Source organism: Trichoderma virens (assembly GCF_000170995.1).
Source record: "Trichoderma virens Gv29-8 chromosome Unknown TRIVIscaffold_88, whole genome shotgun sequence".
In the NCBI taxonomy this organism is placed as follows: Eukaryota; Fungi; Ascomycota; class Sordariomycetes; order Hypocreales; family Hypocreaceae; genus Trichoderma; species Trichoderma virens.
The window spans coordinates 400,927-427,648 of NW_014013661.1; the positions used below are offsets into that span (position 1 = coordinate 400,927).

At 52.1% G+C, this 26,722-nt stretch overlaps 10 protein-coding genes across 10 annotated transcripts; 5 read left to right on the top strand and 5 right to left on the bottom strand.

Annotated features, from left to right (window-relative positions):
- Positions 1–39: 39 nt before the first annotated feature.
- TRIVIDRAFT_80587 (uncharacterized protein) lies at positions 40–995 on the bottom strand (the record flags this gene model as incomplete). The annotated part of the gene is made up of 3 exons (XM_014096246.1): positions 40–662; positions 729–842; positions 920–995. 3 exons carry the CDS (start codon positions 983–985, stop codon positions 159–161), a joined length of 684 nt encoding a protein of 227 aa, XP_013951721.1.
- Positions 996–1,317: 322 nt separating this feature from the next.
- On the top strand, positions 1,318–2,601 carry TRIVIDRAFT_75969 (uncharacterized protein; the record flags this gene model as incomplete). The annotated part of the gene is made up of 4 exons (XM_014096247.1): positions 1,318–1,387; positions 1,639–1,778; positions 1,862–2,087; positions 2,195–2,601. The coding sequence occupies 4 exons, from the start codon at positions 1,385–1,387 to the stop codon at positions 2,198–2,200; spliced, it is 375 nt and encodes a 124-aa protein (XP_013951722.1).
- Positions 2,602–3,405: 804 nt separating this feature from the next.
- On the top strand, positions 3,406–5,443 carry TRIVIDRAFT_42985 (uncharacterized protein; the record flags this gene model as incomplete). The annotated part of the gene is made up of 3 exons (XM_014096248.1): positions 3,406–3,551; positions 3,696–5,178; positions 5,288–5,443. 3 exons carry the CDS (start codon positions 3,406–3,408, stop codon positions 5,441–5,443), a joined length of 1,785 nt encoding a protein of 594 aa, XP_013951723.1.
- Positions 5,444–6,196: 753 nt separating this feature from the next.
- On the bottom strand, positions 6,197–6,635 carry TRIVIDRAFT_160083 (uncharacterized protein; the record flags this gene model as incomplete). The annotated part of the gene is made up of 2 exons (XM_014096249.1): positions 6,197–6,477; positions 6,533–6,635. Coding segments are annotated over 2 exons (384 nt in total), but the record flags the coding sequence as incomplete, so codon positions are not given.
- A 3,434-nt stretch (positions 6,636–10,069) lies between these two features.
- TRIVIDRAFT_66442 (uncharacterized protein) lies at positions 10,070–10,534 on the top strand (the record flags this gene model as incomplete). The annotated part of the gene is made up of 2 exons (XM_014096250.1): positions 10,070–10,270; positions 10,379–10,534. 2 exons carry the CDS (start codon positions 10,070–10,072, stop codon positions 10,532–10,534), a joined length of 357 nt encoding a protein of 118 aa, XP_013951725.1.
- A 672-nt stretch (positions 10,535–11,206) lies between these two features.
- On the bottom strand, positions 11,207–15,025 carry TRIVIDRAFT_112589 (uncharacterized protein; the record flags this gene model as incomplete). Its single annotated transcript, XM_014096251.2, has 2 exons — positions 11,207–13,911; positions 13,972–15,025. The coding sequence occupies 2 exons, from the start codon at positions 15,023–15,025 to the stop codon at positions 11,207–11,209; spliced, it is 3,759 nt and encodes a 1,252-aa protein (XP_013951726.1).
- Positions 15,026–15,577: 552 nt separating this feature from the next.
- TRIVIDRAFT_214101 (uncharacterized protein) lies at positions 15,578–16,612 on the top strand (the record flags this gene model as incomplete). Its single annotated transcript, XM_014096252.1, has 2 exons — positions 15,578–15,658; positions 15,891–16,612. 2 exons carry the CDS (start codon positions 15,578–15,580, stop codon positions 16,500–16,502), a joined length of 693 nt encoding a protein of 230 aa, XP_013951727.1.
- Positions 16,571–18,499, bottom strand: TRIVIDRAFT_75976 (uncharacterized protein; the record flags this gene model as incomplete). Its single annotated transcript, XM_014096253.1, has 3 exons — positions 16,571–17,272; positions 17,338–17,890; positions 17,990–18,499. The coding sequence occupies 3 exons, from the start codon at positions 18,163–18,165 to the stop codon at positions 16,943–16,945; spliced, it is 1,059 nt and encodes a 352-aa protein (XP_013951728.1).
- A 3,905-nt stretch (positions 18,500–22,404) lies between these two features.
- TRIVIDRAFT_88637 (uncharacterized protein) lies at positions 22,405–24,698 on the bottom strand (the record flags this gene model as incomplete). Its single annotated transcript, XM_014096254.1, has 4 exons — positions 22,405–22,776; positions 22,911–22,984; positions 23,245–24,519; positions 24,579–24,698. 4 exons carry the CDS (start codon positions 24,604–24,606, stop codon positions 22,690–22,692), a joined length of 1,464 nt encoding a protein of 487 aa, XP_013951729.1.
- A 1,263-nt stretch (positions 24,699–25,961) lies between these two features.
- TRIVIDRAFT_18781 (uncharacterized protein) lies at positions 25,962–26,501 on the top strand (the record flags this gene model as incomplete). Its single annotated transcript, XM_014096255.2, has 1 exon — positions 25,962–26,501. A coding segment is annotated over one exon (540 nt), but the record flags the coding sequence as incomplete, so codon positions are not given.
- Between the last annotated feature and the right edge of the window lie 221 nt (positions 26,502–26,722).

Genomic DNA, 26,722 nt, shown 5'->3' on the forward strand with positions numbered 1-26,722 from the left:
TGACATCTCTCCAAATTCCTGCGCCTGTATCATTAAAACCACAGAGAAATTAGATGTGTTATGGATCCTGCCATATTGTACAAGTAGACAAGAACCGCTGATACCCCCCTTAAACGCCAAATGACATGTGCAGCACCGGTGGATGTATGATGGCCCCATTACCTGAACCAAAAGAAGACGATAAAACACAGCGCGATAAAAGTTCCCATGATGAATCCATCTCTCCTCTTCCTGGTTGTTATGCGTCCAATTATTGAGTTGATGCCCGGCACTTTGCTCGCGGCCATTGTTATCCTTCGGTTGATGCTCGCCAGCGTCTCTCTCTGCACAATGAAGCTTTCGTTAATGGCATACGCCTGGCTGAGGACGCTATCTGTCACATCGTTGCTTCTGTCGATGCGATTGCGCTCATCCAGCATGTAGTCGGCCTCAGCAGCTTCCGGGTTGTTCGCGCGGTATTCGTCAATGTCGGACTGAACGTTGCTGAGGAGATTGGCGCGGTTGCGAGCTTGCTGCAGTGTAGACTTGAGGCGAGTCAAGTCGCGCCGGTGAGAAGATAGCTTTTCTCTGAGCAGGGATAGGTTGTTTTGCTTGAGGGCGGACGTGTTGAGCGATGCTTCCGAATCCAGGAGTCGTGCGAGCTGGGTGATGACATTGTCGCGCTGCAGTTGCTCGTTTAGTTGCCAGAGCTCACATTACTCTGTTGATGCACGAGCCGTTGGACATACCTTATCTAGTACCTCCTCCAGCCTGGCTTCTATGTCACGCTCCTCCGCCGATGGCTTGGGTGGGATATTGGATCCCGTCGAAAACTGAGAAAAGGTATGAAACAGACTCTCCGTCTAGGCAAGCCGCGGCATCGTCAGTAGGCCAGCTCACGAGACAGAATGCACAAATAACCCATAACAAATCTTCTTACCTGATTTTCTAGCGATCGTGCCTGCTGGCGTAGCTGAGCCCAGCCTCCGCTTCCTGATGTGGCCATGGTTTCCAATCTGGGCGACAAAGTTCGAATTCAGGGTGCATCTGATGACGATATGGAACAACGCCCGAGCCACGGCATTGTCTGACGCCGTCTCCGTCTGAAAGAAGTGGCAGAATCGCTCACCGCCCACGCTAGTGAAACGGATCCTGCACGTGTATAGTCACGTGATTGGCGTTCGCTACCCACTAGCGCTCCATAATTAATTGGCCAATGAAAAATTACAACGTCTTTCAATCTGGTGCACGCTCAGCCAAACCCTAGGGCAATTTTTCACCGACTCGGCAAACCCTCGACTAAATTCTTTTGAGAGTTACGAGCCATCGCGACATACGGACGGGTCACGGTCGAGGAAGACTTTTACTAACGCAACTCTCGCAAATCACATCGAAGACTCTCAAGATGGTGAGTAGATACGGTCCCTGCTCTAAGTGATGGACATGTCCTCTTTAGGCCCCCAGAACACGTCTCCCTTTATGCCAGTCTTTTGCCCCCCTCGATGTCGAATTTTACTGCGCTGTCGCCGAGATAATACACCAACGAAATCGTCGAAAATGTCCCCCATCACTCGTCATTCCGCCATCAAATCAACGCACCGCTCTTGCACTCTGTACAATGCGTCAGGAAAATGGGGTTGCTGATTCTTTGTGTGTTAGTCGTCGGGAAAAGTCAAGACTGCCCAGCTCTGGGGCAAGAACAAGGAGGAGTTGGCTAAGCAGCTCTCTGAGCTCAAGGCTGAACTCGGCCAGCTCCGCATCCAGAAGGTTGCCTCTTCCGGCTCCAAGCTGAACAAGATGTAAGGATTGACGGCCCTTCCATTAGATACCCAACAGCGGGGGAGGACGAATGAATTGTTGCGACTAACACTTTCAATTACAGCCACGACCTGCGAAAGTCCATCGCTCGTGTCTTGACCGTCACCAACGCCACTCAGCGCAACCAACTCCGCCTCTTCTACAAGAAGGCCAAGTACCTGCCTCTCGACCTCCGCCCCAAGCAGACCCGTGCCATCCGCCGCCGATTATCACCTGAGGACAAGGCCCGTGTTCTGGAGAAGACCAAGAAGCGCAACACTCACTTCCCCCAGCGCAAGTTCGCCATCAAGGTACGACAGTCTTGAGAGTTGTCCAGAGCACATGGACAAGGCTCCTTTCCGGACAAGGAGGGGTTGGAGGATTCTCGAGAAACCTTTGCTAACTAACACTCTCGCAGGCCTAAATGTTTTAATTTTGCTTTGGAATGCGAAGGGACGTCAGGGTAGAATGGGGCATTGAGGCGCAGCATGCTTTTTCCACTTGAACAAAAGGGTTCGAATTGCATCGCATGGCTCAGGGGAAATCCGGTCTGACTTGTACTTTATTTCCCGGTTTGGGCCTCGGTCTGGGACGGGAGGCGTCCCGGATGGGCTTGCTAGGTCGGCAGTCTATACCAACAAAAAAAAATGAGGTCACGATCAAAAATACTTGAGGCACAAGCGGTGTTCAGGCTCTAATTCGACTGATTTCGAAGAATATATATCCTTCGGTCCCGGTGATGACGTGCCAAAACGTGATGCTCTGTTAGCCTAAGTTTGTGATGCTCACAGCAATTCTTTGGTTCAAAATGGAGTGCTTAAGTGTTACTTTATTGGTGTCTATCATGTTCAGAGACTTTTCATTCGAATTGGACAAGATGTTGATATCAACGAACGAGCCCGAAGCACTCCAGCCATTACTCTTATTAACTTGTCATATCACTGGTCTCCTGTTAACACATCCCAAAATAGCTTCTAAAGGGCCACAGACGCTCGGTTCCCACACCAAGGGGAGCTCTTAGCGCTGAGAAAACAAACCGCGCAAATGTGAATGCGGCTAGGTAAGACGAAGAGCTTTCCCAACATTGCTGTCAGTATCGTTATCCAGGTTGATGAATAGGACTGAATTGAATTATATCAGAGAGCAACTAATCAAGCAAAGGTAGATTGTATAACATCTTTTCAAGCAAAAAGAAGAAAAGAAAAATAACATCTTGACTCAACAAATATAAACATCCAATCTCCTCTTGTCACATGTGCGAGCCGTCTTTCCGTTGGCCCTCGCAATTTTTTTTTTCTCCCTCTCCCCCAATCCACTATCTGCTGCTATTGCTCTAATTAAGTGCCTCACAGCTCCCAGCCGCGTCCAATCAATCCGCTACGTCGTCACTATTACAACGCCAAAGCGCAAATCATTCCCCTCAACACCCCACCAAAGGACCTGCGCTGCTACCCCGCCAACATTTTTTTTTCTTTCCCTTCCGCAACCGACGACATCGGCTCTTTTTTTTTTCGTATAAGAGACAAAAGGAGAGAAGACTAACTATTTTCTCTTTCTTTTCTGTTTGACCCATCCTCTCCCGTCTTCTCACATTCCCCCCAATTGTGTAGAAGCTTAATTGCCGGCATCATGTCTAGCCAGAAGATTGCTATCGTCTCCGTCTACGACAAGACTGGCCTGCTGGACCTAGCTAAGGGTCTCGCCCAGCAGAATGTCCGGATTCTGGCATCTGGCGGCACAGCTCGCATGATCCGCGAGTCTGGATTCCCCGTTGAGTATGCATCATCCTAATTCTCATGCTTGGTATGGAAAGGGGACAAAAGAGCTGTCAATTGTGGTTGAGACATGGACACGCGACCAGGAGGAAGCTGTCGGGAGCCAGACAAGAGACAAGAAAACTAATGCGCCACGGCGTGTAGGGACGTCAGCGCCATCACCAAGGCGCCGGAGATGCTTGCTGGCCGTGTCAAGACTCTGCACCCTGCTGTCCATGCTGGCATTCTCGCTCGCAACCTCGAATCCGACGAGAAGGATCTTGCGGACCAGAACATCAACAAGGTTGACTACGTCATCTGCAACCTGTACCCCTTTAAGGACACCGTTGCCAAGGTCAACGTCAGCATCCCCGAGGCCGTTGAGGAGATTGATATCGGCGGCGTGACCCTCATCCGCGCTGCTGCCAAGAACCACAAGCGAGTCACCATCCTCAGCGACCCCAATGACTACGCCGGCTTCTTGAGCGAGCTCGAGAAGGGCGAGATCAGCGATGCCAGCCGCAACCGCTATGCTCTCAAGGCCTTTGAGCACACTGCCGACTACGATGCCGCCATCTCAGAGTTCTTCCGCAAGGAGTACGCCGGCTCGGGAGACCAGCACATGGCCCTCCGATACGGTGCCAACCCCCACCAGAAGCCCGCTTCGGCTTATACCGCCAACCAGCAGCTTCCCTTCAAGGTCCTGAGCGGCTCTCCTGGATACATCAACCTCCTCGACTCACTCAACGCCTGGCCCCTCGTCAAGGAGCTCAAGGAGGCTCTGGGCAAGCCCGCTGCTGCCAGCTTCAAGCACGTTTCTCCTGCTGGTGCTGCTATCGGACTGCCCCTCACTGCCGATGAGAAGAAGGTCTACTTTGTCAATGACATTGAGGGCATCGACAGCTCGCCCCTTGCCCAGGCCTACGCTCGTGCTCGTGGCGCCGACCGCATGAGCAGCTTCGGCGACGTCATCGCCCTGAGTGACATTGTCGACGTTCCCACTGCCAGCATCATCTCCAAGGAGGTTTCTGACGGTGTCATTGCCCCCGGCTACGAGGATGCCGCTCTGGAGATCCTCCGCAAGAAGAAGGGAGGCAAGTACCTTGTCCTCCAGATCGACCCCGACTACACTCCCGGCCCCATCGAGACCCGCACCGTCTACGGCGTCACCCTCCAGCAGCACCGCAACGACGCCGAGATCTCCCCCAAGTCCTTCACCACCATCATCACTCCCAAGGATGCCGGTGCCCTCCCCGAGAACGCCGCCCGCGATCTCACCGTTGCCACCATCACCCTCAAGTACACCCAGAGCAACTCTGTCTGCTACGCCGTCAACGGCCAGGTCATCGGCCTCGGCGCCGGCCAGCAGTCCCGTATCCACTGCACCCGTCTGGCTGGTGACAAGGCCGACAACTGGTGGATGCGCTTCCACGAGCGTGTCCTCGGCATCAAGTGGAAGAAAGGCACCAAGCGACCCGACAAGAGCAATGCCATTGACCTCCTCGTCAGCGGCGAGCTCCCCAAGGACGGCGCTGAAAGGGAGGCTTTCGAGGCCGTTTTCGAGCAGGTCCCCCCTGCTTTCACTGATGAGGAGCGCGAGGCTTGGATGAAGCAGCTCAAGGACGTCTGCGTCTCCAGCGATGCCTTTGTAAGTTTAACCCCCCCCCCCCCCCCCATGTCGTAAACAGGATTATAAGAAACGCCCCCGTCTCCTTCTTCTTCATAATCACAAGGCTAATCAATACCCATCACTGCAGTTCCCCTTCATCGACAACGTCTTCCGAGCTGCTCGCTCAGGCGTCAAGTACATTGCCGCCCCCAGCGGCAGCCAAAACGATGGCGCTGTCTTCGAGACCGCCGAGAAGCTGGGCGTCACCTTTGTCCAGCAGAACACCCGTCTGTTCCACCACTAAAGGTATTAAAAAGAATTTTTTTGAGAAAAAGAAACTGGAAGGGAGAAAGGGAAGGGAAAATATATCGACCAAAAGGAAAGAAAATCAAGGGAGCGATCAAACTTTTTACAAATTACCTAGATGTAGTTCAATTTTTTTTAATAGCGGCGGTTCATGTTATACGCGTCGCATTTATTCCAAAGTCTGTTGTTGGCCTTTCAAGATGATGTATACAAGTCCATTTTAACTTGTCTCTCATGCATAGCTACAACTACCGCTCATGCATACTAACCCGATATTCAAGAGTACCCTTTTATATACTCAGTATATTGTGCTACTAAATGACTAAACCCTCAAGTTTGTAATTGCCAATAATGACAACTCCTTCTCAATATATGGGTGGTTTAAGAAATCATTATTCCTATCTGCATCAATGGGTCTGAAGGACTGCAGTCGACCAGCAGCGCCTAGGATTCGACATCTGGTCGTTTTATCCAAGGCTTTGATGTGACCCCTTATTAAATCAAATCTCGCAGCTCATGCTGACCCTCTATAACATAAAACTTCTATATCTTAAGCTTTCCATTTGACCCGTGTCGCGTGCCTCGTGGCAACGGGCCTAAAAGCTGCTGTGCCGCTTTCAAAGAGAAGGTACCTCCAATTTTCAACCTCTCGCAAATCATTTTTGCAGATTCCAATATCTATAATTGCGACGGGAACCTCCGTTCCCCTTTTGTGGGTATATTGCTGACGTTCAATTATCGTGCTGGGTTTTCAGACACGACCAATGCTTTGTCTCGCTCCCTTGCCTGACTGAAGCCTAACCGACTTGGCTATTGAGTCGGCCTCTTCCGGCTTGCATTTGTGGTTACTGTGTAAATGGCGTCTTAACTGATCTAGACGATTAAAGTCCTTGTTGCACAAGGGACAAGAGTGGCCGCCCCTCGCGTTGTGAGTTCGGCGGTGTTTGGAAAGATTTGAAGACTCTCCAAACGACTTTCCACATATATCACACGTCAAAGGCTTGTACCCAGTATGTGTACGCTCGTGCATGGCTGATAGAAGAGTTAGAAGAGTTGATCATAACTGAATGAGAGTGAGACAGCTTACTAAGTGCGCTCTGCTGCTTGAAGGCATGCGAGCATCCCGGGAACTTGCATTTCCAAGGCTTTTCGCCCGTGTGCACTCTCATGTGTTGATCAAGCGACTGCTTCGCTGAGAGTTGCAGGCCGCATATGGAGCATTTCACAGGCTTATCTAAAGTCGTCGTCAGCCCTCCATGATTCTCTGGTGTTGGAATTGCCAAGGCTATTTTACTTACATCCTGTGTGCGTTTGGATGTGGCGTTCTAATTTGCTCTTTTGGCCAAACACAGTCGCTCTTGTGCAACCTTCCCAGTGGCACCGATATCCCGGTGGCTGCCGCGACATTCCTTTCAAATGGTCATTCTTTGTGTGATTATGCAGCTCGTCGGCGTCTTTGAATTGCATCAGGCAAACTTTGCCGTCCGGTGCCCTCCATTGACAGGTATGATCGACAATAGTCTCCACGTCTACCGGTGAGACTGGGGTTAGTTCGGTTGATAGTGACGCCGAAGGTGACTCAGTGATCGACTCCTCTGGCTGCGGTGGAGGAGTTGTTGTCTGTGATGCTGGAAACGGTGAAAGTGACGAGACCACGGATGGATTATGTAGGGATGGTTCTGATGGAGAAAACTGTGATTCATGTGATGTCGCGTTTAAAGAGTAAGATGGCGGGATGCTCGTTCGGCTGGGAATTAAAGAAAAATGGTCCTCTACTTGCGAAGACTGTGGCAGGCTGCCTAGATCCGGGATTGGCATGTGCATAGGCCAATGGTCTTCGAAGATGTGGTTTGCAAACTGGTCAAGCGAGTTGACCTCAAAGCCACATGTGAAATCCCCAAGATTATTACCCAAGCCATGGCTCAAGGCATCACCACTGACAGTTTTGGGCAGGGTACACCTCGGAATGGCCAGGTTGGGATGATCGGCAATACATGGGCGAACATGGTCCACGCTGTGTCGAGGGTCGTGGTATTGAAGAATGTGAGTTGCGAGCGGGTTTTCTTGAGTCAGATATTCCCAAAAATTGCCAAATGTGCCATTATCGGCAGTCGTTGGCAAGAAGTCCTGGGGGAAAGTGTGGCTGCATGTCGACCCCGGGAAACAAGAATGGGATCCAAAGTGTGAATCTGAATGAAATTGCTGAAAGCCGTTGTGCATAAATTCCAAGGAGGTATCTCCGATAGAGGCAAGGGCTGCTGCAGCTTGCTTGTCGCCGTCTGAAAAGCCAGGCTCGAGGGGAAATTGTTCAAGCCTGGCAAGGCCCGAGCAATTGGCATCCGTGCAAGGGGTAGCAGCATCCTCGCACATTTCATCCAGGCAAAGCTCTTTATCGTCACATGCATCATCATCGCAACACATTCCTTGGCCCGTATCTCCACATTGGCTTGGGCAACTTATATCGCAGGCGGATGTACATGACGCTATCGATCTGCAATCATCGTCGCAGTTTGTCCCGGCCTGGCGCAGGGCATCTTTGTCGAGACGAACAGAACGAGAAGCATCATGGAATGCATCACTCAAATAGGTATCCCAAGGGAAGGGGAAGGTTGGTTCGGAATCTGAGGGGGGGATGACTGCGCCGGAATTGCTGTGCCGATCCCGTAACTGCGGCTGGATGCCATGATCCATAAAGGAAGCCATGGTGGGCTGGCTTGGCGACGATAAGGCTGGTGAAATTTGAGAAGATTTTGAGGGTTTGAAAATATCGGTACAGTACACCGATGATTGGGCGTCTAGACGAGAATTGTCGTGAGAGAAGTGATCCGCAGCCGCGCCTGTTCCGTCAGAGATTCGATTACTCATGTCCATTAATTCGGAGAATCCAGGAGATTTATCTATTGGAAAGTCATGAGGAAGTGGGCGAATGAACTCCATTGATCTGCCGGAAGATAGGTAGACGACGAGGGTCAATGCTCTTATCAAAACGCGGGTTCTTTAAGCTGCCTACACACGGCGTCAGCGTTTCTGAGGTGCAGATTTAGAGGGCGAATACACGAATCTAATCTTACCCGTGAGAAGACTCGGTTTGTGACTGGCTCATCCTAGTGAGAAGAATTTGAGGGTTGAGCTAGCTAAATAACGAGTCAAGGGCAGCAGGGAGGAGCTGGAAGAGCTGCGAAAAGCTGCGAAAAGCCTCTTTTCAAAGCCGTGAAGCGCAGTGTCGAGGGCGTCGCAAACGGCGAGAGTGGAGAGTCGGAAAGGCTGAAAAAAAAAAGAGAAAAAAGAAATTCTTCTTAGCCAGCCTCGAGTCTGTACAGGAAAGAAAGAAATTAGAAGGACTTGAGAAGCACGAGCACAAGCACAAGCGCAGCAGGCGCAGGCGCGGACGGGGAAGGAATGCCCGCCTGCGGTCTGGGCTGGCTGACAAAGGCGAGAACCTTGATGGTTTGCGCCCTCAGCGGTTGCAACATCTTCCATATTTATGTTTTTTCCCACTAGCCCCACTAAAAATCCTGGGCGGGGCGCTGACTGCACAGTTAGTAGCGGCTAAATCTCCACAATTTCCAGCCGGCGAGTACAGCGAGGTACCTGAATTGCAGGCACATGTTTGCGGGGCAGCTGAGGTACTGCCGTGGTATTGCGCACAGCAGCTCGGGTGCTTTTTCCCTCGTTGCGGATTGGCGGGTTTGACAGGCAGATGCACGCCCTTGACAAGCAAACTCTCGCGGATCGTGACATAAGAGGCTACCTGCTTCTGCAAAGGGACGACTTTGGTTGGGTTACCTAACACCGTTTTGACTATTTGGGATATCGGACGAGATTTCAACTGCAATACATATAGGTGCTAGGCAGTGTACTAGGCATTACTCACCATTATATATCATGCTTTCCGACGACATGATAACAGTCGTCATTATCCACCTAATCTATCCACCTAATCTATCCAAACACCTACCCAGTTAGTATAATGCTGGTAACTTTGTGAGTTTATCAAGCAAAAAAATATTCTTGTGGCACCTAGCTATACTTTGAATACCTACCCAGCTTATTGAGTAACCCGCAGCCTAACAATCACAGTCATCTCCCACTTCCCAAATCATCCCATCTCAGCCCCTCCAGGGTAACAATCCCCTTCTCAAACCTAGTAAGCAGCCAAGATCTTAAAAATCACAGAAGCAAAGCTTGGCCCGCTCAATGAAGAAAAACCCCGCTTAACAACAACCCCCCCCCCCCCCCCTGCCCAGCAAACACCTCTCTCTCAAAAAGAGACCGCGCAGCCAGTCGCAGAACACCAATCTTTTTTTTTCCCTGTTCTCTTTCTTTCTGGCGCTGCTGCATCATGCAGGCTTGCGCGCATCGCTAGCTGGCCAGACAAATAACCTTATCTCTGCCATCGCATTTTGCTGATTCGCATGCGCAACTGAACAGGATAATAGTGATGAACAAATAGATTTGCTTGAGCTCTCCCCTGGTTGCCGTTTGCGACAACTTCACTCTTCACCACCACAAGTCGACCCGACTTCCCTTCCTCACTTACGCGCTCATTGCTGGCCGCTCGCTCAACAACCCCCATTGATCCTAAGCAACCCATTCCCAATAACACCGACTTCTCCCAAACATCATGGGCAACATCTGCGGCAAGACCGAGCCAGAGCCGGATGCTCAAGCCGGACGCCGCCTCGGCTCAGCTCCACCTCCGGGCCCGAAAACCGCACGCGTCCCCCAGAAAGTCGGCGGCCCTGCGCGAACCCTCGGCGGTGCTGGCGGCGATTCTGGCAGTGACCCGGGCGACGCGCGGAGGAGGGCTGCCGAGGCCGCCGAGGTGAGTTTCCCTCCAATCTGCCTCTGTGAAACCCATGCGACGCGCGTGCGCCCCCAGAAGTTTTGTTTTCCAGTATACTGACAGCACATCTCTCTTGTGCTTTCATAGGCCCGCGCAAAAGCTTCCACTAAAGGCGGAAAGCTCCAGTCGCAGCTCAATGCGCAAAAGAAAAAGAACCTGTCCAGCACCCTCGCCGAAGCAAGCAACCAGGAGCTGCGCGCCAGAGAAGCAGACGAGGCCGCCCAGGCGCGAAACTGGGATTAGAACCGATCGCGAGCTCGTATGCCTACCATAAATTCTACTAAACTATATCTATCTACCTACATACCTACAAAGAGGCTGGCAATACTATGTTGCGAGTAGCAGAACTGTTGAAAATGAGTTTATTGGGGGAGAGAGGGCCTTTTCAACTGCCGATTTGACAGGAGTGTAGAAGCTTTCGATGCTCGACAGCATTGGTTACTTTATTGCGGTTAATTCTTCACTTGGGGGTTTTTTTTTTCTCTATCTTCTTTTAGCCTGGGAGTCGGCCATTCTGCAGTTACTATTCTTCTCCAGATACCCTTCGTTGCTCTGGAGCATACAGCGTGGATTAGATACATTTGTCCATGCACCTCCAGACACCTGCGAACATCACTGTTGATACACACATTCATGTATATACACTATTTTACTAAATCCGATTACCAAACTCGATATATAACTGCCTACACTAGCCCAGACGCCCTTCTCGTCTTCTTATGGAATTTGAATAATCAATAACCCTCCTTCCTTGCGCCTTTTCATCGCCTAACAGGTAAAACTTTGACTCCTAATGGAGATTGAGCGTGATAAAACCGACAAACTAAACCAACCTAGCAAGTGTATTCCTCCATGTACCATACTGTATGCTCTCGCCCACTCACTGTGCATATAACAATCATTCCTAGCTTCAACTCAAGTAACGGTATATCTTCCGCTTGCGGGAGCCCTGCTGTCTGCATCCGCCGCAGCAATGGTACCCTCTCTCAGAAGCCTCGTCATTTCGTTCAAAGCAGCCGACACCACAAGCTCCGTATCACCTTCAATGAGGATATACAGCTTGGGTTCTGCTCCAGCTGGCACTTCCTTTCCGGGGGGATAGAAGCTGCCCTTGGTTGTGATGGATGTTCCAGTCGCCTCCAAAATCTTGGCCACGTTGGTGCGGTTGGTGACGGCCCATCTGGCCTTCTGGGGGAAGTCGTTGATTTCCAGCGTGGCGTGGAAAGCACCGGCATCTGGGCCCTTGTTGTCGATGGGTTGGCCAGAGCGAAGCTGGCCAGCCTTACCAAGACGGCTGTTGATAGCACTAACAGCCGAGCTAACTTTGTCCAAGGGATCCTTGGTCTTGTCACCTGTGGCAATAGCGGGTTGGGTTCCTTTGCTGTCTCCTGTGTCAGTCCGTGCTGTTTCGCGAGCCTGGACAGTGGAGGCCGCAGCCTTGATGGCGCTAAGCGTCTTCTCAATCTTCTTATCTTCTTCCTCCTTCTTGCCCTCCTCTTTAACCTCTTCTTCCTCACCCTCGGCTCTATGCGTTTTACGCTCACGAAGGCGAGCGGCTTCACGTTCTTGATCCAAACGGTCTAGGCCCTTTCCGCCAAATCCAGACGTGTCCTTTGCCTTGCCCGACTTGACCTTTTCTCGATGGGACTTTCGCATCTCATTCAGGCGTTCTGGGACAGGCTGGTCGCTCTGTTCCAAAGCTTTGGCGATACCAGGAGCACAGTTCTCTTGCTCAGGCGTGACAAAGGTGACAGCAGTCCCTGTGTTTCCTGCACGGCCTGTTCGCCCGGCTCGGTGGACATAGTCCTCCAGGTGGTTTGGTGCATCGTAGTTGATGACGAGCTTGAGCTGCTTGACGTCTAAGCCACGGGCAGCGACCGACGTGGCAATCAGGATGGGTACCACGCCCTTCTTGAAATCAGAAATGGTAGAGTCGCGATCCACTTGATCTTTGCCTCCGTGAATGGACATGCAAGGATAGCCTTTCTGCATTAGCTCTTTAAGAAGGTCATCCGCTTTCTCTTGCCGCTCGACAAAGATTAACGACCGCGCATCTTCATCTTTATCATAGAGCTCGCCAAGTAGCTCCAGAACACGGACAAACTTTGTACTCTCTTCTCTGATCTCCACGATTTGCTCAATCTCCTTGGCGACTACGCTGCGGCCGCCGACGGTAATCTCAATAGGGCTCTTGAGCACCTTTTTCGTGAGTGAATCGATGAGACGTGGCATCGTGGCTGAGAATAGAATCGTTTGCCTGTCAGGTCGCATGTTGGCGAAAATCTTCATCACCTGTGGTTCAAAACCCATGTCAAACATTCGGTCGGCTTCGTCGAGAACCACGTAGGTAACCCTCCTGAGATTGGTGACTCTCCCCTGGTTAGCGGCCAATAGATCAATCATGCGGCCAGGGGTGCAGACAATAATTTCAGCACCGCGCTTGAGCTCGGCAATCTGGTCTCTGATGGGAGCTCCACCATACGCACAAACAGCACGCAGGTTCATCATCTTTAGGAAAGGTTTGCAATCCCTGTGAATCTGTGTGGCTAGCTCACGTGTTGGCGTCATAATCAGGCCGATAGGCCCATCTGTGTCCTTGAGCGGCTCCTGGTCCTTGATGTGACGGAACATGGGAAGTAGGAAAGCCATAGTCTTGCCAGATCCTGTCTTGGCCACACCAACGACGTCCCGACCTGACATCAACGCGGGCAAGGCTTGCATCTGAATCGGCGTAGGCTTTTCAAACCCGAGGGAACCAATGACATCAAGGGTTTGGCGGGTGAGACCGCATTGGGCCCATTTCTGAACAGGCTTGGGAACATCCTTGCCGTTGACCTTGATTCCATCCAGTTCGAGTCGTAAGTCTGTGACATCTGCTTCAGAAAGCATGCTCAACTCTGCGGGCTCAACCCAGAAGTTTTTGCGGATAGGTTGGAGATCTATCTTTGAGTAGTCAACGCTTGGTATGTCCTTCTTCTTGCGCTTGTTAGCGATGGCCAGCAACGCGGCATCTGCTTCAGGATCGCCTTCGTTGTTGAAAGCATAATCATCATCGGAGAAATAAGCCTCAGGCTCCTGCTTCTTCTTGATAGCGGGGGCCTTCTTCAAAGGGTTGTTAACAGTCTCTATTTGTTGAAGATCATCCATGAATGCATCTAGAGGATCGACTTCTTCATCCTCTTCATCAACTTCCATGGACTCTTCTGCAGGGGGGGCCTTGTCTGCTGCTTCCTCTCCGTTGGTAATATGATCGCCGTTGGCTTCCTGCGCGACTTGGGTTTCGACGTCTTTCATCTCCTCATCAGCCTGGTTTTCTGTATGATTTTCAGCTTGATTTTCGGCTTGGAGACGTCTTTCATGAGCGGCACGTGCAGCAGCCGCAGCCTCTTCTTCATTTTCGGCAAAGTTATCACCATCCGATTCGTCATCCTCGTCTTGGTCAGCATAGGGCGTGTCGTCAGTCTCTATTGGAAGGCTGGGGAGCTTGGTGAGCTGTCGTTTCGTTATGACCTCCTCGTCCATGTCTAGCTTTCGTTTGCTAGGGAGCTTGTCTCCTTCAGCATGAGACTTGCCAAACCCAAAGCTGCTGGCCTTGGCGCGATTTGTAGGCAAAGCAGACGCTTTATGATGATGAATGTCAGTAAAGGCAAAGCCTTCACTCATGGGAGGCAGAGACTCACCCGTAATTGTCTTTTTAACAGGCATAGAAATGGTAGGTGGCTGAACATCTATAGATCCCAAAGCCCCTTTAGCAGTATCGTGCGATCTTTGAACAGCAGACTTTTTTGCAATCGTTTTTGGATCAAACTTGCCAGTATAAGGCTTTGCTGGAGATACGCTGCCGGAGTCAACAGGGGCGGGCGAAGCCGCGGACGACACAACAGGTGATGAGACAGCCGTAGACCCCTCTTTGGCCCTCTTATCCATCTCAGCCAAAAGATTTCTAGTTTGGCTGGCATTCACCTCTTTTTGTTTCTGGCCCTCGAGCTCCTTCTTTTTCTTCCATGCTTCAAGCTTGGCAAGTCGCTCTGCCTTCTTGTCGACCTCGGACTGCGCCGCGTTCGGCTTGGCCTTCTGTGCCTGTGATATGTCGTGAGCTCTAGTTCTCTCACACGGGGCTAGAACACGTACCTCATCGACTCCATTCCTGCCACTATCAGCTACTGGAGTCTTGCGAGATCGGCTATCAGCGCGGCTGCTGCGAGGATGAGAGTCAGCCGTGCCCTCACGTCGGCTTCTGTTCCTAGAATCATCTCGTCTTCTGAAGTCGTCCCTGCTGCGGTCACGTCGGCGGTCAGGCGAGCGAGCCCTGGGCGCGAGTCTGTCTCGAGACCTCGCTCCTCGGCGATCACGTGGGCCGCGGTAGAAATCATCGTCTCGGCGATCTAAGGAGCGGTCTCGTCGGCGAAAGTTGTCGCGATCGCGGTCACGGTCGCGGTCCCGGCCACCACGATCTCTGTTGTCTCTGCCTCGGTCGCGGTCGCGGTATCGATACTGTTGTTTGTTCAAGCTTTTGTCAGACTCAAGTTCAGGTCTACAGGAGTCGCTGCCGAAGCTGGAGCGGCGGCGGTCAAATCTCACATCCGGACTGCGCGACCTTGAGCGTCGGCGAGTGTCCCTTCCATCGTCGCGGCGGTCTCTGGCATCCCGCCGGTCGTCATCTTTGCGGTGGCGGCGCGAGTTGAAATGGCTGCCTGCAGGACTTGGTGAGCGCGAGTCTCTTGGCCGAGCCATTGTTGTGGTCTCGCAGGCTCAGTAAGACACTACGGTTTGTGAGTACTACTTTCTGGGTGGTCTCGAGTCGATGCAAGACTTTTTCTCTCTCTTCGTGGTGATGGTGCCGAGAAACGCGAATCGAAATCGAGGCTGGTCCAAACGATGGATTGATTTGTCTAAAGTCGGTCGCACGTCACCCCCCGAGCTGGCCAATTCCCCTGTTCAAAGCTTGTCGCACGAAACAAGGAGCACAATCAAGACGACTAAGGATCGAAAGTATTGATGCAAAGGCCGGGCGATAGTGACCGAAATGATGCTTGGGAATAGTGACGGAGGGGCGTTTGCCGTCACAGCTGCTGTTGGGGTTGATGAAAGGCGACCCGCTGAAAAGTTATCTGGAGGCTTGAGCTAGCCGGGCTTCAACCGATGGAGCTGCCGGCCGCGATGGTTTTATTGCGCTAATCCTCATCTGGCCTCACCAGCTCGTCGCGCTCATTCACTCCGATCTCTCTCTCACTCAACTTGTACCTACTTTATCAACAGCGTGGGCTTCGAAACTTTTGAGTCGCAATGGCTGGGCTTGTTGGGTATGCAAGCTCTGATGAAGAAGGAGAAGACGAGCAACCTCAACTGCAACAGGAGCCTCCTCAGGTATTAAATATTTCGGGTTTCCGTCTGTGCAATGGCATTTCACTAACACGCTGATAGGTCGCCACACAGGCAGCAGCGCTTGTTGCTGATGAGGCTGGAAAAGACGAACCTCAACCCCGTGAGCTCACCTGATTGGGGCCTCTTTTGCAAAACAGAATGGCGGCGTGCTAATACTTGAATAGAAAACTCAGTAGAATCCTCATCATCACAGAAGAAAGACTCTGACAGTCAGCCACATTCAGCCACCATTGGCCCTGTGCTCCAAAATGCTGTTCCTTTAGGCCCATCTCTTCCACCCGCCAATGTCTCTATCACCAACACACTTCCAGAGCCCGATGCTCCACAGGATTCACCATCGTCTCCTTACTCATCCAACCGCGGCTTGATTCACGATCTTACCCTCCCCTCCGTCCCCAATCTCGACATCCCGCCTTCGCCGCCAGGATCACCTCCTCCTGGAGCCAACAAAAAAGTCAAACAGTTTCTGGAACTCAAGAAGAAAGGCGTCCACTTCAACTCTAAACTCGAGCAGTCTAGCGCACTGAAGAACCCATCTTTAATGGACAAGCTGCTAGACTTTGTCGGTATCGATGAAGTGGGCCAGTATGAGACGACTCTACCGAAGGAGCTGTGGGATCCAAGGGGGTTTCCAGAATGGGCATTTAGAGACAAACTCAGCAAAAGCAGAGAAAAGATTGCAAAGGAGAAGGAGGCGGACAGAACTGCTGGTGGTCGAACAGCCATCGACTTTGTTCCATCGAATTCTTCATCGGGCGGAGGCGCGACTGGTTTGCAAGGAGGGATAAGCACAAGGGGTGAGAAGCGTAAGGGCGGTTGGAAATGATGATTACGAACAGTACATGGACAAGTTTGGATACGAATCGGCCAGCAGACACACCAAAAAGTAGATTTGGCTCAACATTAATGAATTACACGCCCATGGGCGGCCCCTACACTACCTTGGAAAATACAAACATCTACATGGAGGTATCATGAATCAGAATGCACCGTGACTGAGGCTTCATAACACATCTTCTTGTTCGTTCCCATCCTTAAAATGAAAAAGATCACTCAGTGAGTGAAATGGTATAAGTACCCCTGCACCAGGAAACGCAATTGCAAGCATCATCCACAGGAAAGAAGAAATATTTTTGCACCGCCTGACAGAAACTGAAAATCAAAGATCCCTCCTTCACCTGGTACCATCTACGGACGCGATTATAAAATAGAATAAAAAGGTTGTCATAAACAGAGTATAGTTGAGCGGTTTGTTTGTTTGCGTTTTTAGCTGGACTTGGGGCAGCCGATGGTGGTGCCGAGAGAGCTCTTGATAATGGAACCAATATCCATAGGAACGGTCTGGTTGTGGGCACCCAGGGCGTCAAGGAAATACTGGAGGGTCTCGCCATCGTTGAGAACAGCGGCGCCCTGGAGCTTGACGGGAATGATTCCAGTCTTGCAGTACTTGGCGCTTTGGACGGCATTGAGGACCGCGACCTGGTCGAGATTGGCGCTAATGGCGACCTTGTTGCTGCCAGGCACAAGGAGAAGGTTAGGGATGGTGAGATTGCCAATGCTGGTGTCGTCGATGAAATTGGTAAAGGTAGCGTTGCCCTAGAATGCGTGTGAGCAAAAGGTACAGTGAGCATTCGAGCTGTGTGCTCGTGGTAGCAACTTACAATGTCAAGGGTAAAGTAGGAGGCGTTGGGAATATCGGCGGTAGCGCTGAAATTTGGCTGGCCCTTCTTGGCAGAGATGTTGATCTTGCCGTTCGTGACGGTGGTGCCGTTGAACATGTTGAGGCCCTTCATGGTAACAGTCTTCTTAAAGGTAACACCAAATTTCGTGGACAGGCCAGACGGCTTGACCTTGGTTCGGCCCTCGACGGTGACACGGAGAGTCTCGTTGAAGGCAAACCAGACGTTGAAGTTGTTGAAGGCGTCGTGATTCTGGATCTGGAGCTCTTGGCTAATGTTGACCTGCTGGTGCTTGTTGCCATTGGTGGCGGGGAAAGAGACGTTCAGGAAAGGCGTATGATCGGGAAGATCCTCGAGATACATGACTCCCTCAAAGCCATCGATGTTTGCCTTGATAGAGCCATCGGTAGTGATGGTGGAGTTGATTTGGAGTAAGATGCTGTCGGGCTTAGTGTTGAGGACATTGACGCCCTGGATCTCCAGTTTGGCATCGTTGACCTTGGTCTGGGCAATCCTGGGGACACCAACGAAGATGCTGGACCAGGTGTTAGTGAGACAGAACATTTATTATCATTCCTTCTCTTTCAAGTCGAAGAACATTCGCGTCAACAACTCCTTTCATTGAGACACTTACGTTAAGCAGACGGCCAGGACAACTCCACAGAGGAAGACGAGCAGATATGCCCACCAAAAGCGCTTGAGGTGACGCGCAAACTTTCCCTTTTTGTTCGTGGGTACGGCTGCCGGCTGATAGGCTCTGCTCTCGGTCTGAACGACCTCAGCGTTATCACTCTCCTGCTTGTCGGACATTTTTTCCTTTTCCTTTTCCCTCGTCTTGAGCTCTTAGCAGGCGGTTGTCGTGTGTCGTGAAGAAAAGAAAAAAAAAGGAGGAGGAGCGAGAACCACTGGGGAATTGATATCCCGAGCCCGTTCCGTCCTAAGTTGGAGATATAGATGTCTTGCACAGCGAGACCTTCGTTCCAGTCGATGAAAAAGAGACAAACTTTGGGCAATCACAAACTCTTAGAAGCCCTCATCAACCTATCGGGGGCTTGGAGTCGGCGATGGCGGTGGCGGCGGCCGGAAGATGGATCGGAGGCGCTCGCAAAACCTCCACAACAACTATGGAGGAGGAAAAGCAAAGCCGGGGTACGACTACGAGCTCGAATTTGGCGATGGCGATGCTTAAGTACAAGTATCCCGCGAGCCAGACATGGGAGCAGCGGAAGGGCAGCGACGAGCAGGGGCAAGATTGGCGCAGGGAGGGTCATGGGCCTGGTACTAGCTCACGGCTGTTGGCATTTCTGGCGATGGCCTCCCCCAGACGCGAGAACGGCTGTTGCTCTTTGAGTTACTGCTAGAGCCAAGCCAAACTACTGTCTGTACCATCCAGTCTTGTGATGTTCACACCCCCTCCCTCTTCCCCTCGCTCTAGGCCGCTTGCGCGACACACAAGCACAGCGCCATTACGCATCATGAAGCAAAAGGCGTCCCGTAGAGAATAGGCTCTCCCAGCGTCTTCCACGTTTGGTGTTAGGCCGGCCCCAATCCCTCAAGTTCTTCCAGCGCCACTCCCCCCCAGGCTTCTCAGGCTTGCCAGGCATCGGCTGCCCACCCTTGGCAGAAAGATCCGTTTTTTCTTCTTCTTCCCTGCTCATCTGCATCTAGCTCGCAGCCACTCACGGCCGCCAATCTCCACAATCCCCTGCAACAGTGCAGCGATTTGCAGCCAGCTAAGACTCGGTACACGAGACACGGCGGGGAGGCAGCGCGCCATGCCGCTTTGGGCACTCCCCCGAGACTGTTTTTTTTTCCGCCCTAGTCGCAAGCCTCCCCGCAAAGGCACCAGATACCTGCATGTACCGCAGCTGCAGTCAGACTTCAGCTGCTGATCGCTGTACCGGACGGGGTACCTTTGCGCCCAGCGCTGCAATCCGGGGCTCGGATAATCGCTGTAGCGCTCCTACAGGCACTACCCAGCAAGTACCTTAGTACCTGCTGGAAGTGGCACTACCGCTGCAACTGCGCCGCCACTCGCTCCCAACCAGGTTGCCAGGCCTCTAATACAGCCATTATTTGTTTGATCGATGCCTGTGTGGCCCCCAAAATGACAAGAATTGTGTGTGAGTAGGACATGGATGTCTGTTTACCTGCCGGCCACTAACTCGAAGATCCCTCGGCTGCTTGTGAATCTGGGTTACACGTGAAAGTCGACGACGACGCAGGAACCGGCGATGGGAGGAAGCAGAAGAGAGGCGTCGTCGATCCAAGTTTCGGACAATCCTCGACCGACTTGCAGGACCACCAGCTACTGTTACGGTACACAAGTTGACAAGGAAATAAGCTGCTCGCTTTGGTTTGCAAAGCAAGGCATTCCTTATCAAAGATCGTCCAATGATGGCATGGCAATTAGTACATAGATGGGCACGTTGAGATAAAATTCTTCTTGCACGCGACCCAGCCCGCCCCGTCCAAGCTTAGCAGCAGACTCCGCTTGACTCGGCTGTCATCAGTCTTGTTTGTCTTTGTACTCCGTACTGCCTTTTACAAAGGACAAGCAAGCATCATGCCATCTTTTGAGTGATACTATGACACATCTGCAAGAATGGATCACTGCCAAGGTGCCGCTTCAGGTGCTACAGTACAGCACGGTCCACGACAGACAGCAGAGCATGATGCCAAACACCCCTGCCATCTAGACAACTGGCGTGGCTCTCTCGCCTCATCCTCATGTACAATCGGGTTCGAAACGGCATCTCGTGCTTGACACTCAATTTCAATCAACTCTGGCACACGCCCAGTGGCAACGCAATAGGGGGCTTCAGACCCAACCAAGCTAGGCGAAAGGGCCGAGTAGGAGAAACACAGCCAATCTGCGCCATGAGATGAGGACCGGCCTTAAGTTGCTCTCCATGCGACCATGGCAAAGCGTCTCCACAGCTTGCCACACAACCTTAGCAAAGCCTGCAGGAGATGCTTCCTGACTGGGAACCGTTCCGGCGAGCCACCGGGCCGCACTTAAAGACGCCACCGCATCTCATCATCTCTCAAAATGCACTACGGAGTAATACTGTCAGAAGATCTCCATATCAACATGCGGAACACAAATGAAATACGAGTACAATTAAACCAAATACTTGTAGTACTGCATGTCTGGGTATAGCATCGAGAGCCAGCTATCCTGGGTCCACAAGCCGAATCCTGCAGCTACTCGTATTAGTCACTTAGACAAATAGACGGAGCTTTGGGATAAGCACAATGGGGAAGAAGAGAAAATTTTTTACAGGTTGGATGTACTTGCAGGTATTATTTGCAGTAACATCTGATTAGCGTCTCGTCTCGTCTCATCAAGACTGTTACACCGAACACACGATATGTCCCTTGATTACTGCAGGGCTCTTTGTCTGCCGGCCATTGGTACCTTATCTCGACCTGATCCTGGCTGATGCGATTCATGCAATGACAGGCGGCCGTCATGAGAAAATAGCAACTCGCTAACACGATTGGCAGGACGGAAATAAAAGACCCCCACCCTTCCATTTATGAGACACTTATCACAAAAGCAACAAGGGGAAAAGCTCCAATTATAGCTTCAATATGTGAAGCAACTGGACAGCGCGTTTGATGAATCTTGCGTATCTCGGCACGATGCGACGAGTTTCAGCGTGTGAAGCTACTGTAGCTTTGTCATATCGGCATAGTAGCGAAATGGAGGGCCATGGGCATTTAGAATCTTATGACACACGCCATCCAGCAGCTCTTTTGTCTGGCGTAGCTCCACACCATCAAAATTTGTCGGTTGACCCGGCGGCGTGGGCTTGGATGGCGCCCTTCAGCCAATCGCACACGGCCGATGATTTCCAGATTTGTTTCCCAAGGCTGGCCAAGGGAGGGTTGGTTCTTTTCTCGAGACTTCGCCACAGCAAACCTAATTGTATGGTGCCGGCATTGAGTCCACGATAGGTTGCCCTGTGTTGTGGCGCGGGCTGTTACAGGTTGCCCGTCTGTTTCTCGTATGGGCACCGTGTGCAATCATCGGAAGACCGGATACAAGAATATGGTTAGTAGTTTGGAGAGCGAACGTTTCCTTGGATGCACTTGCGCGAGTTCTAGACGCGTCTACGACGGTGTGGCAGAAGCTGCTGTTTCTTGGCACCTACAGACCGCAAACAAGTTTCGGGAGCAATGGCGGCTGCAGCAGATACGAAGCGCCATGGTCTGCTCCTTTGTGCAGAGACGCGACCAACATGCAGCACACTTAAACATAGTAACAGTTCTCGGCACACACACGGAAGAGACATGAGGAAAGCTCAAGACCTTCGGCGCACCCGGTGAACTGCAGAGACATTACGTTATTGGCACGGCTCCCGAACCAATCCCCATTCTTTGAGCTGAGGGACCCTGGACTCTTTGCTCACGCATTCCCTTCAGGTTTGTGTGTTGCAACACGGAGACTATCGTGTGATCCTTGCCAGATTCAGCTACAGCACATGCCCATTTTGGCCGTCTTGTCATACACACTGAGCCATACCTGTACCACACCAGTTCCGTTGACATTGACGCATTACCAGACTCGCCAGACCAACGATACTTGGAGCGCCCTCTTTTTAGAGACCTCCCCTTCTAGTTACAGACCAGCTAGCCATCCGTGCTCAAGGAGGTCTCTGCACAAGTGCGGTGTCGGAAGGGGCTTAGTATGGGATTCATTCCTTCAGCATGTGCGCCAAGCTCCGGCGTTCGAAATTGTATTGAGGTTTTTTATTAGAACACGGGACAAGTGGATTTCTAGTCATTCATAACTGTACTCCCTGTTGGTATAACAACAGTAGCTGCATATACTAACGCAACAATCTCAGGCAGGGGCATCGTGTGCAGACTAACACGACAAGTGAGCCCTTCTCGTCATGGCTGTTGATCCTGATCACCACGACAAATGACGGTGAAACTATTAGCCATCAAGAGCTAAGCTAGCATACAAGTTATCGATGTGCTCTCGGATATATTTGGTTAGGCACATAAGCTCTTCTTCGACACCATGGATGATCATTGCGTGAATCATTTGCGTATCATTCAAACTACAGTGCCAGGCTAGAACCGTTTCGCCTGTATATCTCGCTCGCTTACTGTTTTTTTCTCTAGCCAAGGCCAAGCAACTTGGCAACGCTACATGTACCTACCCCAGACCGTCTTGACATGACAATCTCGCAATCTTCCCCAGCTTTGATCGTTCACAGCTGCAGAGCGCTAGTGGTTGTCCTACCCACTCCCCACCAAACCCCGCCGTCAGCTTGTGCGTGCCATCACGAGCTGCCGAGGATGCATATGAAAGATTCCTCACAACTTGGGCTTCGCCCACAGCCCCTGCTGGCCCAGCTCCGCACCTCCGTCGAAAATATCTCTCTCCACACGGCGAGTATTGATCTGGGGCCCCAAACATCAGCTATTGCTACCAAAGATCGCCAGATCAAAATCCTGGGGGCGGCATTTTCGCCTTTTCTAGCCTCCGGATTCGTATCCGGGGGAGGCGGGGGCAGACTAAAGGATTCAGCACTTACAAATCTTGGGCCGAGCTCCTGTATATTCTTCACTCCGAGGAGTCTCATGCATGTGGACGTCTCCGCCTCGAGAACTATTCAGGGCCGAAATCGCCCGAATTGTTAGAAAAATCTGCTCTTGATATTTTCTGAAGCATGACGTGAAGGTGAGGGGAAAGATGCGCAAGGATGGGCATGGGCCATGATGACATGGTTCATCCTCCGGAGCGGGATCGCTCTCGGATATCACATCATATCATCACAGCTACGACGAACAAGATACGGTCTTCATAGTGGCAGGAATTCCGACATCGCTGATGCATTGGGTTCGGGAAACTTGGGGGGATCAACTCACTTTCCAACGTTCGCTCCACGCCAGCTGCGCCTCCAGCACCGAGTCCAAACAAGGCAGCACGGCCAATGCCCACGGCTTTGGCACCGAGACAGAGGGCCTTGACAACGTCTGTGCCTCTCTTGATGCCGCCATCGACCCAAACCTCGATCTTGTCAAACACTTCGGGGCAATGCTTTCTGATTTCAAGCAAAACGTGAACCGGGGGCGAAGCTGTATCCAGCGCTCGCCCACCGTGGTTCGAGATGATGATGGCCTTGACCTGCGGCGCGTACTGGGCAGCAAGGTAAGCGTCCTCGTATGTGTGAATACCCTTTAGCACGATTGGCAGGTCTGTGTGCTTTGCCAGCCACGGCAGCGTCGTCTGCCATGTCAAGTCGCTAGCTGTGCCGAAGAATAGCTGCTGGCCAACACCACCGCCGCCAGGACGCTTCTCCAGGCCGCTCTTGACACCAGGCTCAGCTACAAAGCCCTTGTCGAAGTTGGACCTCTCGTCAATCTCACGCTTACCGGGCACGGCTGCGTCGAGTGTCAGAACAATGAGCTTGTATCGGTCTCTCATCTTGTTAATGCGTCGCAGCATATCTTCACTTCGCTCGCGACGGTTCTGCACGTATAGCTGCCACCCAAAGACCTGGCCTGGCTTTGCCTCGGCAGCAATTTCCTCTGGCGTCATTGACGAGTTGTTGGAGACGAGCTGCATGGCGCCGAACTTGGCTGCCGCCCTGGCGATACCGAGCTCGCCGTCTGGGTGAGCTAACCTGGCCATGGCAGCCGGGCTGATATATATGGGGAGGCCAACTTTTTGGCCGACGAGAGTTGTCGACATGTCACATTGTGTGCAGTCGACGAAGATGCGCGGTCGTAGTAGGATGTCTCGGTATACTGTATTGTTGAAGGTCTTGGTGATCATATCATCACCGGCAGAGTAGTAGTATGCCCATGCCTTTTTCGGAATCCGCTTGGTGGCCTCTGCCTCTATCTCGTCGAGATTCAGAAGCGTTTCGAGGGGCGGGGGAGTATCGTCATTCTTCTCGACTGGAGCCGGCTTCGCTGCGGCCAACGTCTTGGGGTCGACAGTTCCCAGCTTGGCCTCGGGCTTGAGCTCGTCCAGCGTGCCCGACGGGTGAATGGGATCAAAGTCCTCGGTGGCATCCTTGCCGGCCAATTGGAGAATCACTTTTGCGCCGCCGGGGTGCGAGGAGAGGAAGTCGGTCACGTCGTACACCTGGCCGTAGAGGATGACCCAACAGCTGTCGGCGGTGTTGTGCTTTGCGACTGCAGACATTCAGTACCTGGGTAGGGAGACACCAGCAGCAGCCAATGGCGGGACATACCTTCGGCGGCGTCGAATACCTTGGCCATGGTGTAGTCTTTTTGTCGCTGGTTCTCTCGTCTATGAGGGAATTGGAGATGACAATGGACTTGTCGCCAGCTTTGACAGCAAGTTCTATCGCCCTCTATTAATGATGGGCGTCGTCCGCCGAGTTCGCCCAGCGGATCTTACTTTGTATAGCTGGAGAGGGAGGTAAGACTAGGGGTGGAGTTTAGTCTGATGTGGGGAAGGGAGCTACTTGCGCCTTGAATCAATCTTCCCACCAATGAACATCGCCCTTTCGGTAATACTTTTGGCTTGGGCTATAGTCGGATGTTTTTTGCTGGTTTCGCTGCAATTCGTGCTACCCTGTACAGCAGTATTTTGATTCTCTGTTCGACGGTTTCATTGCTTCATCCAGATAAACAATGTAAATATCAATTCATCATGGTCTTTTGGTGCATCGTGACGGCACAATTGACAGCAGTGTACAACTCAGCATGAAATAATGAATTGCATATCAAGCAGTCGAATCAATTGAAGATTGCTTTTCGCGTAAATGTCTAATTACTCCCGTCGCGTTCCCATTGGAGTAATTCCAGCAATTGGCATTAGTCCGGCATTTATCCGACCGCCGTCCCTGCCCCGATTCGGCAATCATCGGGCCCGGTTTCGGGGGGCCACCACAGAAGAAACGCAAAGGGCGGAATTTCGCTAAGCCGACGGGGCAAAGATGGCCGACAACACAACTGCGGCGAACTGCGGCAACTTGCCCCCCCACGTCTTATCGGTTTAGCCCGCGTTTAGCCGAATGTTTCCTATCGCAGAGCACTTATCGTTGTGTATTCTGGTGACCTCATAGGCCGTAGCTGCCGGAATATCTCCGTGCAAATTGTTGTGGCGGCAAGCAATCTTTGGAACTAAGAAGTTCCTGGGGATAAAAGAAAACTACTGCAGCAATACACATGCACGTCTGGATGCTGTAGTGCCACGTTACCACGTCCAACGGGAGAACTAGACCGGGTTTATCTTTTTTTGCTCTTCCTTTCTTATCATTACCTATACCAGTTATATAAAACGAACGGAATCCATGCGCTCGACAGCTTCCGCGGCAAAGGCCCTCGGCTTCGTGGCCCAGCCCTGCGCACGATGCCGTCTCCAAGCGTCGCGATCCATGTCCATGACGACGCCGACAGCTCGTGCGTCGCATAGCATCGCAACCTGCGTCGGCAGCACCTCGAGGGCAGCATTGCCGCAGCGACATCCCAGGGCCGCATTCTTCTCCAGCAGCGCCGCCGTATCCGAGCCCTCGCCCGCGCCCTCCCCGACACAAGCAGCAGCAGCAGCAGCAGCAGCAGCCTCGACATCATCACCAGCGTCAGCGTCAGAACAAGCCGCCCAACAGCCGTTGACGCACTACGACATCTTCCCCGAGACGCTGCCCCTGGGACCCCCTCCCGCAGGCCACTTCCCCATCGACACGCGCGCCCTCCGCCGCGAGTTCCTGCGCCTCCAGGCCCGTCACCATCCTGACATGCACCCGCCCGGCCCCCTCAAGACCCGCGCGGAAGCCACCTCGGCACTCATCAACGACGCCTACAAGACGCTCACGAACCCGCTCCTGCGCGCGCAGTACCTCCTCTCCCTGCGCGGGGTCAACGTCGCCACCGACGAGACGATGCAGGTTGACGACCCGAGCCTGCTGGCCGTGGTCCTGGAGGCGCACGAAGAAATCTCGGATGCCAACAAGGAGGAGGATCTCGCCGAGTTGAGGGCGGTGAATGATGCGCGCATTGGAAAGAGCGAAGATGTTCTTGAAGAGGCCTTTCGGGAGGACGACGTGCCGGCGGCGAAGAGGGAGGCCGTCAAGTTGCGGTATTGGGTCAATATCAAGCAGAGTCTGGATAACTGGGAAGAAGGCCGACCGGTGGTGCTGGAGCACTGATGGGATGTTTTTGAATGCTGGGATGCTGCGTGTTTATTCTTGTGTATAGATTTTCCGCTGTCAAAACGTTTCTTGCTTCGCGTGTAACTCTCAATGGGAAAAGAGAGAAAGACACTCATCTAAAGGAAGGCATCTAGACGGGGAGGGCGATTCGATAGACCATGTAACAACAACTCAACTCATGTTGACGCCGCTCAAACGACATGTACTTTATATGTAAT